The sequence below is a fragment of the Rhinatrema bivittatum genome, chromosome 7, assembly GCF_901001135.1.
Source record: "Rhinatrema bivittatum chromosome 7, aRhiBiv1.1, whole genome shotgun sequence".
In the NCBI taxonomy this organism is placed as follows: domain Eukaryota; kingdom Metazoa; phylum Chordata; class Amphibia; order Gymnophiona; family Rhinatrematidae; genus Rhinatrema; species Rhinatrema bivittatum.
Window position 1 is genome coordinate 151,863,067 of NC_042621.1, and position 15,469 is coordinate 151,878,535.

Below are 15,469 nucleotides of genomic sequence, written 5' to 3' on the forward strand. Positions count from 1 at the left end.
AGACTGGAGGTTCGAGTAGCAAGCAAGGATTAAGTCATAATTTGGAGGGGTATTGCTACCCCTTGATCGCCAAAAGCATCACAATTGCCCAAGGTTGTTCTCATAAACCAGTAGTTTCAACTCTTCAAAGCAATCAGGGGTGGATTAACATGGAAGCCTCATTTTCAGCAAGGGAGTCTCAGCTATTACTAAAACAGTGACATCTGTTGACCAGATTCATAGTGAGCGTATACTGGGAAATGGAGGGAATCATGCTCTATGTGCTGTTGCCAAAGATGTTTGCTGTGATGTCTGTACAACATGGAAGCAGGCTAAAATGCAGGGAAAACTCCAGGTAGTTGCAAATGAAGGTCAATGATATGTTGAAGCAATAAAGACTAAACTATCACAAAATCACTCTTCTTCAGTTTTGCTCTGAATTGCGAAAGACAAACATATCTTTCAAGGGATAGTTTTGAATGAAGTTTCAGTATATTCTGAATGAAAGAATATCAAAGCTTCACAGACTCGCACTTCCTATTCTGTTGTCCTCTATGACATCAGAAACATCCACAAGTGGCAAAGGCAATGATTGTCAAGGAGAATGGAAACAGGGCATGGGGCCTTGCAAGTTGGTGTTGATTCATACCAACAGAAAGTTAAAAGTTATGGTCCTGAATTTAATTTCATTATGATAATTTTCCTTTAGAAACATTTTAGAAATGCTATGTGTTCTTTGGAGATGTTTGCTTTTATAAACACTGACAATATTTTTATGCAATGAAAGCTAGATCTGTTATTGAAAGTGGGTTTTATTAAATTTCATTCAATATGGAAATGAAATATTTTCTGAAGCTGGATTTTCTCAGTGAGCCAGGGACAGGGTGTCACATGGCTATGCTGGAGACCTGCGTTCAGCTGAAATGCCACCACTGCTCCTCAGGACAATTTGAACCGGGAAAGCTCAGAGGCAGAAAGAGAATCTCAACCAATACTCAAGCAGTAAGAGCTAATGTCCAGATTCACAGTGATTGGAAATCAGTTTGCAAAGAGACCTGTGGTTTGTGGCTTATAGCCAAGGATTTGTTAGTTTGGCTACACAGGAACAAGTTAAAAAGTGAGGAAAAAAATCCATGTAGTTTTTATGAAGTTTCAGGATATGTTCAAGCATAGATTACCGAAACTTCACAGACTCACACTTCTTATTCTGTTCTTTTCTATGACATCAGAAACATCCACTAGTGGCAAGAACAGTGGTTGTGGAGGACAAGTGAGTCAGAGCACTGGGGGCTCACAAGGTGGTCGTGATTCATACCAACAGAAAGATCAAAGCTATGGCCGTAAGTTTAAATTAATTTTAATACATTTTCATTAGAAACTGATATTTGATTATTTGGAGTGGGTATGTTCAGAAAAGTTGAAAATATTTTACTTAGATGAAAGTTGATTGTGTTTTTGTCACTTTGATTTTACTACATTTTCCTCAAGCTGTATGATTCTTATTTTATATTGAAAAATAACATTCCAGACTCAGGACTAACAGCCTGATGACCCAGTGACAGTATCTTGCCCAGGGGTTTATATGGGTTTCAATAGAAATCTAAACAATAAACAACTGTGTTCTGTAATACACTCTCTGCATATACAGATATTCTCTTATAAATGGATGCAGAGCAGAGCGAGAATCTTTCCTCTTACAACTCAGCATAGAATAATATTCAATTAGGCATTTGTGGCTCCAGCCAGAATTTAACAAATACTTGGATCCCAATGCCTTCAGGCAATGGAGCCTCCTGTAACTTCGGGCATAGAGCAGATGTTCTGTTTTTTTCCCAGCCCAGCACCACCATGCAATATCAACACTGGAGGTTCGGATGGCAAGAGAAGATCAAGACATAATTTAGAGGGACATTTGCTAACCCTTGTTCCCCAAAAGTATCACAGTTGCCCAAAGCTGGCCTCATGAACCAGTAGCTGGGTTACACATGGCTGTTTGGCACACAACTTCAAAATCCAAACTTGGCTTCAACTCTTCAAAGCAATCAGGGCTGGATTAACATGGAAGCCTCATTTTCAGCAAGGGAGTCTCAGCTATTACTAAAACAGTGACATCTGTTGACAGGATTCATAGTGAGCGTATACTGGGAAATGGAGGGAATCATGCTCCATGTTCTGTGGACAAAGATGTTTGCTGTGATGTCTGTACAACATGGAAGCAGGCTAAAATGTAGGGAAAACTCCAGGTAGTTTCAAATGAAGGTCAATGATATGTTGAAGCAGTAAAGACTAAACTATCACAAAATCACTCTTCCTCTTCAGTTTTGCTCTGAATTGCAAAAGACAAACATATCTTCCAAGGGACAGTTTTGATTGAAGCTTCAGTATATGCTGAAGAAAAGAATACCAAAGCTTCACAGACTCACACTTCCTATTCTGTTCTACTCTATGACATCAGAATCAGCAACAAGTGGCAAAGGCAGTGATTGTGAAGGAGAATGGAAACAGGGCATAGGGTCTCACAAGTTAGTGTTGATTCATACCAACAAAAGTTCAAAGCTAGGGTCAATTCATTATGATAATTTTCCATTAAAGAAACATTTTAGAAATGCTATGTGTTCTTTGGAGATGTTTGCTTTTACAATCAATCACTGACTATGTTTTTATACAATGAAAGCTGGATCTATTATTGACAGTGGGATTTTATTAAATTTCATTCAATATGGAAGTGAAATACTTTCTGAAGCTGGATTTTCTCAGTGAGCCAGGGACAGTGTGCCACATGGCTATGCTGGAGACCTGCGTTTAGCTGAAATGCCAGTCTCTGCTCCTCAGGACAGTTTAAACCAGGAAAGCTCAGAGGCAGAAAGAGAATCTCAACCATTACTCAAGCAGTAAGAGCTAATGTCCAGATTCACAGTGATTGCATATCAGTTTGCAAAGAGAACTATGGTTTGTGGCTTCTAGCCAAGGAACTGTTAGCTTGTCTACACAAGAACAAGTTAAAAATGGAGGAAAAAATCTATGTAGTTTTCATGAAGATTCAGGATATGTTCAAGCATAGATTACCGAAACTTCACAGACTCACACTTCTTATTCTGTTCTTTTCTATGACATCAGAAACATCCACTAGTGGCAAGAGCAGTGGTTGTGGAGGACAAGTGAGTCAGAGCACTGGGGGCTCACAAGGTGGTCGTGATTCATACCAACAGAAAGATCAAAGCTATAGCGCGATCCGAGGCGCCTTTTCGTCGGCAGTAATCGCAGCTGAAACAGACGTAGGAGCTGGGAGAGGGGCCCGCGCGATCGGCGCTTGAGCCCACCGGGGTAAGGCCTTCCTCTCGCCCTACCAACGCTGAGCCCCCGCGCCGACCACGTGGGAGCCCCAGCTCACTCGGCGACCCGCCCACCGCCTACCGGAGTCCAATCGCAGTCGCCCAGCAGCAGAAGTTTAAACCCCAGGCGCGATCCGAGGCGCCTTTTCGTCGGCAGTAATCGCAGCTGAAACAGACGTAGGAGCTGGGAGAGGGGCCCGCGCGATCGGCGCTTGAGCCCACCGGGGTAAGGCCTTCCTCTCGCCCTACCAACGCTGAGCCCCCGCGCCGACCACGTGGGAGCCCCAGCTCACTCGGCGACCCGCCCACCGCCTACCGGAGTCCAATCGCAGTCGCCCAGCAGCAGAAGTTTAAACCCCAGGCGCGATCCGAGGCGCCTTTTCGTCGGCAGTAATCGCAGCTGAAACAGACGTAGGAGCTGGGAGAGGGGCCCGCGCGATCGGCGCTTGAGCCCACCGGGGTAAGGCCTTCCTCTCGCCCTACCAACGCTGACCCCCCGCGCCGACCACGTGGGAGCCCCAGCTCACTCGGCGACCCGCCCACCGCCTACCGGAGTCCAATCGCAGTCGCCCAGCAGCAGAAGTTTAAACCCCAGGCGCGATCCGAGGCGCCTTTTCGTCGGCAGTAATCGCAGCTGAAACAGACGTAGGAGCTGGGAGAGGGGCCCGCGCGATCGGCGCTTGAGCCCACCGGGGTAAGGCCTTCCTCTCGCCCTACCAACGCTGAGCCCCCGCGCCGACCACGTGGGAGCCCCAGCTCACTCTGCGACCCGCCCACCGCCTACCGGAGTCCAATCGCAGTCGCCCAGCAGCAGAAGTTTAAACCCCAGGCGCGATCCGAGGCGCCTTTTCGTCGGCAGTAATCGCAGCTGAAACAGACGTAGGAGCTGGGAGAGGGGGCCCGCGCGATCGGCGCTTGAGCCCACCGGGGTAAGGCCTTCCTCTCGCCCTACCAACGCTGAGCCCCCGCGCCGACCACGTGGGAGCCCCAGCTCACTCGGCGACCCGCCCACCGCCTACCGGAGTCCAATCGCAGTCGCCCAGCAGCAGAAGTTTAAACCCCAGGCGCGATCCGAGGCGCCTTTTTCGTCGGCAGTAATCGCAGCTGAAACAGACGTAGGAGCTGGGAGAGGGGCCCGCGCGATCGGCGCTTGAGCCCACCGGGGTAAGGCCTTCCTCTCGCCCTACCAACGCTGAGCCCCCGCGCCGACCACGTGGGAGCCCCAGCTCACTCGGCGACCCGCCCACCGCCTACCGGAGTCCAATCGCAGTCGCCCAGCAGCAGAAGTTTAAACCCCAGGCGCGATCCGAGGCGCCTTTTCGTCGGCAGTAATCGCAGCTGAAACAGACGTAGGAGCTGGGAGAGGGGCCCGCGCGATCGGCGCTTGAGCCCACCGGGGTAAGGCCTTCCTCTCGCCCTACCAACGCTGAGCCCCCGCGCCGACCACGTGGGAGCCCCAGCTCACTCGGCGACCCGCCCACCGCCTACCGGAGTCCAATCGCAGTCGCCCAGCAGCAGAAGTTTAAACCCCAGGCGCGATCCGAGGCGCCTTTTCGTCGGCAGTAATCGCAGCTGAAACAGACGTAGGAGCTGGGAGAGGGGCCCGCGCGATCGGCGCTTGAGCCCACCGGGGTAAGGCCTTCCTCTCGCCCTACCAACGCTGAGCCCCCGCGCCGACCACGTGGGAGCCCCAGCTCACTCGGCGACCCGCCCACCGCCTACCGGAGTCCAATCGCAGTCGCCCAGCAGCAGAAGTTTAAAACCCCAGGCGCGATCCGAGGCGCCTTTTCGTCGGCAGTAATCGCAGCTGAAACAGACGTAGGAGCTGGGAGAGGGGCCCGCGCGATCGGCGCTTGAGCCCACCGGGGTAAGGCCTTCCTCTCGCCCTACCAACGCTGAGCCCCCGCGCCGACCACGTGGGAGCCCCAGCTCACTCGGCGACCCGCCCACCGCCTACCGGAGTCCAATCGCAGTCGCCCAGCAGCAGAAGTTTAAACCCCAGGCGCGATCCGAGGCGCCTTTTCGTCGGCAGTAATCGCAGCTGAAACAGACGTAGGAGCTGGGAGAGGGGCCCGCGCGATCGGCGCTTGAGCCCACCGGGGTAAGGCCTTCCTCTCGCCCTACCAACGCTGAGCCCCCGCGCCGACCACGTGGGAGCCCCAGCTCACTCGGCGACCCGCCCACCGCCTACCGGAGTCCAATCGCAGTCGCCCAGCAGCAGAAGTTTAAACCCCAGGCGCGATCCGAGGCGCCTTTTCGTCGGCAGTAATCGCAGCTGAAACAGACGTAGGAGCTGGGAGAGGGGCCCGCGCGATCGGCGCTTGAGCCCACCGGGGTAAGGCCTTCCTCTCGCCCTACCAACGCTGAGCCCCCGCGCCGACCACGTGGGAGCCCCAGCTCACTCGGCGACCCGCCCACCGCCTACCGGAGTCCAATCGCAGTCGCCCAGCAGCAGAAGTTTAAACCCCAGGCGCGATCCGAGGCGCCTTTTCGTCGGCAGTAATCGCAGCTGAAACAGACGTAGGAGCTGGGAGAGGGGCCCGCGCGATCGGCGCTTGAGCCCACCGGGGTAAGGCCTTCCTCTCGCCCTACCAACGCTGAGCCCCCGCGCCGACCACGTGGGAGCCCCAGCTCACTCGGCGACCCGCCCACCGCCTACCGGAGTCCAATCGCAGTCGCCCAGCAGCAGAAGTTTAAACCCCAGGCGCGATCCGAGGCGCCTTTTCGTCGGCAGTAATCGCAGCTGAAACAGACGTAGGAGCTGGGAGAGGGGCCCGCGCGATCGGCGCTTGAGCCCACCGGGGTAAGGCCTTCCTCTCGCCCTACCAACGCTGAGCCCCCGCGCCGACCACGTGGGAGCCCCAGCTCACTCGGCGACCCGCCCACCGCCTACCGGAGTCCAATCGCAGTCGCCCAGCAGCAGAAGTTTAAACCCCAGGCACGTCCTCGGCGTCTCGCGCCGAGCGTCTCGCGCCTAAGGAGCGCGACAAAGGGGCCTGCCCCTTTGAGCGCCCCTTAGAGCAGCCCCATCTGGCAGCCCAGTAGGATATATGACAGTTTACAGGCAGTGCCAACCCCTTTGCAACTGTCTTCGTGCTTGCATTACATCAGTCCCGGAACTATCAGCCTATCTACCAGATGACCAGCCCAAACGAAAGCTGGACAACAACATGAATACCGGTAAAGTTGTCAAGCAGGCTGAATGTAAGAAATATTGAAGGAGATAGCCGTGTAGCCAATACCGTCCCACTTGGCTAAATTTGTACACCACTTTAGCCCTCCGAACCACTCCCTTCCTCCCTTCCTCCCTCCCCACACATTATTTAGGATAACAACGTATATTTCAAATCACAAGACTGGCATTGCTAAACTGGATAAGTTTCTTAGCTAGATTGATTTGTTTTCTGCATTATTCTGCATTGTCTTGGTGCCTTATTGGTGTCTTTGCTTTCATACCGGTACTCTTACCGGATTTACAACTGTGTTGGACCTCATTTGCTTTTCTGTATTTGCTCCCATCCCTGTACTCCTCTATCCCTGCTACTAGTCTTACGCTATTGTGCCACAATGCCTCCTTTCATTGGACACTGTGCCATAACATATCAAACAGTAATACACCCTCATAGCCCCCCTTTATCCATGCAAACCACACACCACACAACCCCTCACAAAAACAGAAGACTCATACCTATACGCACCTTCACTCACACTCAAGCTATCAGTCTATCACTCATCTCGATCATCCTTTTTAATGCACAATCTCTCCAAAAGAAAACCCATTTGCTTCAAGACATTCTCGCTGATTACAATCCTGAATTATGCGCGATCACCGAAACCTGGTTCAAACAACATGACACTCCCCTTATCAACCAGTTACCCATTGATATATATGATATTTTCTCTATCCCAAGGAAGAAGAAGAGAGGAGGCGGCTTACTCCTGGCTGTAAAAAAGGACCTCCGACTTTTGTCCCATAAATGTGACATCCCCCATCAATATGAAATTGGCTTATTCAAATCTAAATTACTCCAACTCTGTCTTATATATACACCCCCTGGGCTACTAGAGAAAGATTCTTCACCCCTTATTGAATTCTTTGCAAACTCACTTTCACCAGACCTACCCACAATCCTCCTAGGAGATTTCAACTTACACGTCGATGCCTCACCTCAAACACCTGCCTGTGAAGCGTTCCTGGCCTCACTTGAAGCTATGGGCTTCCAACAGATAGTAAACTCCCCCACACACAAGGCTGGCCACACCCTTGACTTGATTTTTATCAACTCCCCCTTCAGCGTGAACAGTCCCCCTCTATGTACAACTGTACCCTGGTCTGATCATTCCTTGATCGAGACCAAGCTTTCACTCCCCCAAAGCCCCTTGTCCACACCCCAGCAGCCCATTTCCTTCAATTTTCGCAAATCCTGTGATGTAGAAACCATCACGTTAGCTTGTTCAGACTTAGACAAACAAATTGATCTATCATCCACAGATAATGCATTCTCCTCCTGGGTTAACTGCACACGCAGCATTGCCAATGAGCACTGCCCCCTGATAACAAAATCCATCAACCCATACAGAAAATATAAGAAACCCTGGTACACTCCTTTCCTCAGAAATCTCAAAATCCAACTCAGAGCCACGGAAAGATCGTGGCGTAAACACCAATCCCCCGCAACCAAAACCCGCTACTACCAACGCATGCATGATTACAGAAATTCTATCCAACTTTCCAAACGTGAATACTACGCCAATAAAATAAATGGTCTGCAATACAACCCCAAGGCTTTGTTCACCATGGTTGCTAACCTTACTTCTCCCATACACACACAACAATCGACTATATCCTCCACAAATCGTTGCAATGAATTAGCGCAATTTTTTAAAAACAAAGTATCTTCCATCACAGCACAGTTCTCACACAACAACCTCAATATCTTTCTTCCCATTATCAACTCCCCTAGCTCCCTCTCTTCATTTGAGTCCTCATCCTCCCTGGAAGTAGAGAACATACTTAAGAAAATGAAACCCTCCACACATCCCTCCGAAACGATCCCCTCTAAACTCCTACTTTCTATTCACAATGTGATCGCCAAACCCCTCTCGAATATCCTTAACTGCTCCCTAGAACATGGCATTGTCCCGGACTTTCTGAAACAAGCCATAGTAAAACCCCTACTCAAAAAAGCCAACCTTGACCCCACCATCCTCTCTAATTACAGACCAGTGTCCAACCTACCCCTCCTAGCTAAAGTTATTGAAAAGCTAGTGAACTCACGCCTTTCCGATCATCTTGAGCAGAATAACATCCTCCCTCCTACCCAATATGGTTTCAGGAAGCACTTAAGTACTGAAACACTTCTCCTCTCCCTACACGATACCCTTATCAAAGGAACCGACTCAGGGTCATCCTACCTTATTGCGTTACTTGACATATCAGCTGCGTTTGACACTGTTAATCATGATGTCCTACTCAACATACTTAGAAATATTGGGATTACTGGCAAAGCCATTGATTGGATTCAATCATATCTTCAAAATCGTACTTACACTGTCACTATGGACAATAACCAATCTGATCCCATCAGTCTCCCCCAAGGTGTTCCCCAGGGGTCCTCTCTCTCTGCTACTCTTTTTAATATATACATGCTTCCCCTCACTACGCTTCTTACTAATCTACACATTAAACATTTTATTTATGCTGATGATGTACAAATCATCTTCCCTTTCTCAGACTCCATCCAAACCGCTCTACACAGCTGGGAATCCTGTCTTTCCTCTATCAACCAACTCCTAAAGGACATGCATCTAGCTCTTAATTCAAACAAAACTGAGCTTTTAATCATATCCAATAAGCAACCGCTCCCAGACATCCCTCCTGCCTACTCTGCCACCAACTTCCCATCACACACTCGCAACCTAGGAGTCATTATTGATACTCACCTCTCATTCAAACCATTCATCAAATCCATCTTAAAGGATTGCTACTTTAAACTGCAAACAATAAAGAAACTCAGACCCTTACTTCATTTCAATGATTTCCGCACTGTCCTCCAAGCTATTATTTTATCTAAGATTGACTATTGTAATGCGCTCTTACTTGGCATTCCTGCAACACACACTAGACCCCTCCAACTCTTACAGAATGCCGCCGCTCGGATATTGACAAACACAAAGAAAAGAGATCACATCACCCCCACACTTATTCAATTACACTGGCTCCCTATACAGTCACGAATTCTTTATAAAACTCTCTCGATCATACACAAGAGTCTAATTAACTCCAACCTCAACTGGATTAACCCCCCCTTCTTACCCCGTACCTCCAAGAGACCCACCCGTCTTGCACTCCAAGGAACACTCCATGCACAATCTATCAAACCTTTTAAACTCTCCTCCACCATGAACAGAGCTTTTTCCCTTGCCGGCCCAACCATATGGAACTCACTGCCACATGATATTCGCATTGAGACCTATACCCCAGCCTTCAAAAAGAAACTTAAAACATGGCTCTTCCAGCAAGCTTACTCCATCTCACCCCCCATTACTTAACTGCCCCTTACTAATTGTTTATCTGATATCCTGGTATGAACGCCTTTTTGCCTGATGATTTTGTACTGTGCAATAATCTGTATATAGGTTCTGTTAGAGCTCAATCCCTTAGCATATACCCTTAGCATTTCCTCTTTGATGTTTGTATTTAATGTAAGAGCTCCTTCCAAAAATTTTTTTTTTTTTCTTTTATATATGTTACCTAGCTACTATATTATCTGTTTTTTGTAAGGGCTCCGCCCAATGGTTTTTTGTTCACTGTAAACCGATGCGATGTGCGAACGGACATCGGTATATAAGAAATGTTAAATAAATAAATAAATAAATAAATTAATTTTAATACATTTTCATTAGAAACTGATATTTGATTATTTGGAGTGGGTACGTTCAGAAAGTTGAAAATATTTTACTTAGATGAAAGATGATTGTGTTTTTGTCATTTTGATTTTACTACATTTTCCTCAAGCTGTATGATTCTTATTTTATATTGAAAAATAACATTCCAGACTCAGGACTGGCATAATGACCCAGTGGCAGTATCTTGCCCAGGGGTATATATGGGTTTCAATAGAAATCTAAACAATAAACAACTGTGTTCTGTAACACACTCTCTGCATATACAGATATTCACTTATAAATGGATGCAGAGCAGAGCTAGAATCTTTCCTCTTACAACTCAGCATAGAATAATATTCAACTAGGTCCTTGTGGCACCAGCCAGAATTTAAAAAATACTTGGATCCCGATGCCTTCAAGCAAAGGAGCATCCTGTAACTTCGGGCATAGAACAGATGTTCTGTTTTCTCCCAGCCCAGCTCCACCATGCAATATCAAACATTGGAGGTTCGAGTGGCAAGAGAAGATCAAAACATAATTTAGAGGGACATTTGCTAACCCTTGTTCCCCAAAAGCATCACAATTGCCCAAAGCCGGCCTCATAAACCAGTAGCTGGGTTACACACGGCTGTGTGGGACACAACTTCAAAACCCAAACTTGGCTTCAACTCTTCAAAGCAATCAGGGCTGGATTAAATGGTAGCCTTATTTTCAGCAAGGGAGTCTCAGCTACTACTGAAACAGTGACATCTACTGGCCAGATTCAGAATGACCGTATACTGGGATATGGAAGGAATTATGCTCTATGTGCTGTGGCCAAAGATGTTTGCTGTGATGTCTGTACAAAATGGAGCAGGCTAAAATGCAGGGGAAACTCCAGGTAGTTTCAAATGAAGGTCAATGATATGTTGAAGCAGACAAGACTAAACTATCACAAAATCACTCTTCAGTTTAGCTCTGAATTGCAAAAGACAAACATATTATCTACCAAGGGATAGCTTTGAATGAAGTTTCATGATATGTTGAAGAAAAGAATACCAAAGTTTTACAGACTCACACTTCTTATTCTGTTGTATTTTTCTGACATCAGAAACATCCACAAGTGGCAAGAGCAGTGGTTGTGGAGGACAATTGAGTCAGAGCACTGGGGGCTCACAAGGTGGTGGTGATTCATACCAACAAAAAGATCAAAGCTATGGCCGTAAGTTTAAATTCATTTCAATAAATTTTCCGTAGAAGCTTTTTAAAACCTGATGATTGATTTTTTGGAGAAGTTACATTCAGAAAAGTTGAAAAGATTTTAATTAGATGAAAGTTGATTTTGTTTTTGTCACTTTGATTTTATTAGATTTTTCCTCAAGCTGTATGATTCTTATTTTATATTGAATAAAATTCTTGAATACTCAGGATTGGCCTGATGAACCAGTGGCAGTATTTTGCAGAAAGGGATTATATAGGTTTGGAAGAAAACTCAATATAAACAATTAACAATTTTGTTCTGTAACACACTCTGCATATACAGAAATTATCTTAAAAATGGATGCATAGCAGAACTAGTATCTTTCCTCTTACAACTCGCCACAGAATAATATTCAATTAGGTCTTTGTGGCATAATCCTGAATTTAGCAAATACTTGGATCCTGATACATTCAGGCAATGGAGCCTCCTGTAACTTCGGGCAAAGAGCAGATGATCTGTTTACTCCCAGCCCAGCATTACCATGCAATATCAACACTGGAGGTTCGGGTAGCAAGAGAGGGTTAAGTCATAATTTGCAGGGTTATTGCTACCCCTTGATCGCCAAAAGCATCACAATACCCAATGTTGTTCTCAAGAACCTGGAGCTTCAACTCTTCAAAACAATCAGGGCTGGATTATCATAGAAGCCTCATTTTCAGCAAGGGAGTCTCAGCCACTACTGAAACAGTGACATCTACTGGCCAGATTCAGAGTGAATGTATACTGGGGATATGGAGGGAATCATACTGTATGTGCTGTGGCCAAAGATGTTTGCTGTGATGTCTGTACAACATGGAAGCAGACTAAAACGCAGGGAAAACACCAGGTAATTGCAAATGAAGGTCAATGATATGTTGAAGCAGTAAAGACTAAACTATCACAAAACGACTCTTCCTCTTCAGTTTATCTCTGAATTGCAAAAGACAAACATATCTTCGAAGGGATAGTTTTGAATGAAGTTTCATGATATGTTGAAGAAAAGAATACCAAACCTTCACAGACTCACACTTCCTATTCTGTTCTTTTCTTTGACATCAGAAACATCCACAAGTGGCAAAGGCAGTGATTTTGGAGGACAATGGAAACAGAGCACAGGGGGCTCACAAGGTGGTGGTGATTCATACCAACAAAAAGTTCAAAGCTCTGGTCGTAAGTTAATTATGATAATTTTCCTTTAGACACTTTTTAAAAATGCTATATGTTCTATGGAGATGTTTGCTTTCATAAGCACTGGCAATTATTGGACACAATGATCATTGGATCTGTTATTCAAAGTGAGCCAGGGACAGGGTGCCACATGGCTACGCTGGAGACCTGAGTCACAAGCCCTATCGCCAGTCTCAGCTCTTCAGGACAGTTTGAAACACGAAAGCTCAAAGGCAGAAAGGGAATCGCAACCCTTACTCAAACAGTAAGAGGTATTGCCAGATTCACAGTGATTGTATATCAGTTTAGAAAGATAACTATGGTTTGTGGCTTCATGCCAATGATCTGATAGCTTGGCTACACAGGCACAAGTTAAAAACAGAGGAAAATATCCAGGTAGTCTTCAAAGAAGTTTCAAGGCATTTTCATGCAAACTTCACAGACTCACACTTCCTATTCTTTTCTATTCTATGACGTAAGAAACATCCACAAGTGGCAAGAGCAGTGGTTGTGGAGGACAATTGAACCAGAGCACTGGGGGCTCACAAAGTAGTGGTGATTCATACCAACAGAAAGATCAAAGCTATGGCCGTAAGTTTAAATTAATTTCAATAAATTTTCCTTAGAAAGTTTTTTAAAGCTGATGTTTGATTCTTTGGAGAGGTTACAGTCCGAAAAGTTGAAAATATTTTACTTAGATGAAAGTTGATATTGTTTTTGTCATTTTGATTTTACTACATTTTCCTCAAGCTGTATGATTCTTATTTTATATTGAAAAATACCATTCCAGACTCAGGACTGGCAGTATTTTGCCCAGGGGTTTATATGGGTTTCAACAGAAACTCAATCTAAACAATAAACAACTCTGTTCTGTAACACACTCTCTGCATGTATAGAAATTCACCGATAAATGGAACAGAGCAGAGCTAGAATCTTTCCTCTTACATCTTAGCATAGCATAATATTCAACTAGGTCTTTTTGGCACCAGCCAGAATTTAACAAATACTTGGATCCCGATGCATTCAGGTAATGGAGCCTCCTGTAATTTCAGGCATAGAACAGATGTTCTGTTTCTCCCAGCCCAGCACCACCATGCAACATGAACGCTGGAGGCTCCGGTAGCAAGAGAGAGCTAAGTCAAAATTTAGGGTACAATTGCTGCCCCTTGCTCCCCTAAAGCATTACAATTACCCAAAGCTCGCCTCATGAACCAGTAGCTGTGTTACACATGGCTGTGTGGGACACAACTTCAGTTCCCAAACTTGGCTTCAACTCTTCAAAGCAATCAGGGCTGGATTAACATGGAAGCCTCATTTTCAGCAAGGGAGTCTCAGCTACCATTGCAACAGTGACATCTACTGGCCAGATTCAGAATGACTGTATACTGGGATATGGAGGGAATCATGCAGTATATGCTGTAGCCAAAGATGTTTGCTGTGACGTCTGTACAACATGGAAGCAGGCTAAAACACAGAGAAAACTCCAGTTAGTTTCAAATGAAGGTCAATGATATTTATTTATTTATTTATTTACTTATTTATTTATTTTGAGTTTTTCTATACCGGCATTTGCGATCAGAATCGCATCATGCCGGTTTACAATTAACAAGAGGTGCAGGAAGATAACAAACAATAAGAAACTTATGTTTCTTATTATTTGTTGAATATGATATGTTGAAGCAGTAAAGCAGTTGAAGCAGTAAAGAATAGGATATGTTGAAGCAGTAAAGCAGTAAAGCAGTTGAATTATGATATGTTGAAGCAGTAAAGACTAAACTATCACAAAATCACTCTTCCTCTTCAGTTTTGCTCTGAATTACGAAAGACAAACATATCTTCCAAGGGATAGTTTTGAATGAAGTTTCAGTATATTCTAAAGGAAAGAATATCAAAGCTTCACAGACTCGCACTTCCTATTCTGTTGTCCTCTATGACATTAGAAACATCCACAAGTGGCAAAGGCAATGATTGTGAAGGAGAATGGAAACAGGGCATGGGGCCTTGCAAGTTGGTGTTCATTCATACCAACAGAAAGTTAAAAGTTATGGTCCTGAGTTTAATTTCATTATGATGATTTTCCTTTAGAAAATTTTTAGAAATGCTATGTGTTTTTTGGAGATGTTTGCTTTTATAAACACTAACAATATTTTTATGCAATGAAAGCTGGATCTGTTATTGAAAGTGGGTTTTATTAAATTTCATTCAATATGGAATTGAAATACTTTCTGAAGCTGGATTTTCTCAGTGAGCCAGGGACAGGGTGCCACATGGCAATGCTGAAGACCTGCGTTCAGCTGAAACGCCACCTCTACTCCTCAGGACAATTTGAACCGGGAAAGCTCAGAGGCAGAAAGAGAATCTCAACCATTACTCAAGCAGTAAGAGCTAATGTCCAGATTCACAGTGATTAGAAATCAGTTTGCAAAGAGACCTGAGGTTTGTGGCTTATAGCCAAGGATTTGTTAGTTTGGCTACACAGGAACAAGTTAAAAAGGGAAAAAAAAATCCATGTAGTTTTCATGAAGTTTCAGGATATGTTCAAGCATAGATTACCGAAACTTCACAGACTCACACTTCTTATTCTGTTCTTTTCAATGACATCAGAAACATCCACGAGTGGCAAGAGCAGTGGTTGTGGAGGACAAATGAGTCAGAGCACTGGGGGCTCACAAGGTGGTCGTGATTCATACCAACAGAAAGATCAAAGCTATGTCCGTAAGTTTAAATTAATTTCAATACATTTTCATTGGAAGCTTTTTAAAAACTGATATTTGATTATTTGGAGTGGGTACATTCAGAAAAGTTGAAAATATTTTACTTAGATGAAATTTGATTGTGTTTTTGTCACTTTGATTTTACTACATTTTCCTCAAGCTGTATGATT

The 15,469-nt window shown here is 45.4% G+C and overlaps 1 protein-coding gene across 31 annotated transcripts in view; it reads left to right on the forward strand.

Annotated features, from left to right (window-relative positions):
- Positions 1 to 15,469, forward strand: part of LOC115095534 (loricrin-like) — a 43,162-nt gene that overhangs the window by 12,476 nt on the left and 15,217 nt on the right. For 21 of the 31 annotated variants that reach the window (XM_029609385.1, XM_029609398.1, XM_029609397.1 and 18 more), the window contains 5 exons: positions 1,209 to 1,319; positions 11,290 to 11,400; positions 12,478 to 12,588; positions 13,066 to 13,176; positions 15,190 to 15,300. In XM_029609385.1, the coding sequence (XP_029465245.1) occupies positions 1,209 to 1,319; positions 11,290 to 11,400; positions 12,478 to 12,588; positions 13,066 to 13,176; positions 15,190 to 15,300 (555 nt within the window). The remainder of the gene's footprint in view (positions 1 to 1,208; positions 1,320 to 11,289; positions 11,401 to 12,477; positions 12,589 to 13,065; positions 13,177 to 15,189; positions 15,301 to 15,469) is intronic. The other 10 variants (XM_029609388.1, XM_029609403.1, XM_029609405.1 and 7 more) reach the window with 9 other exon arrangements.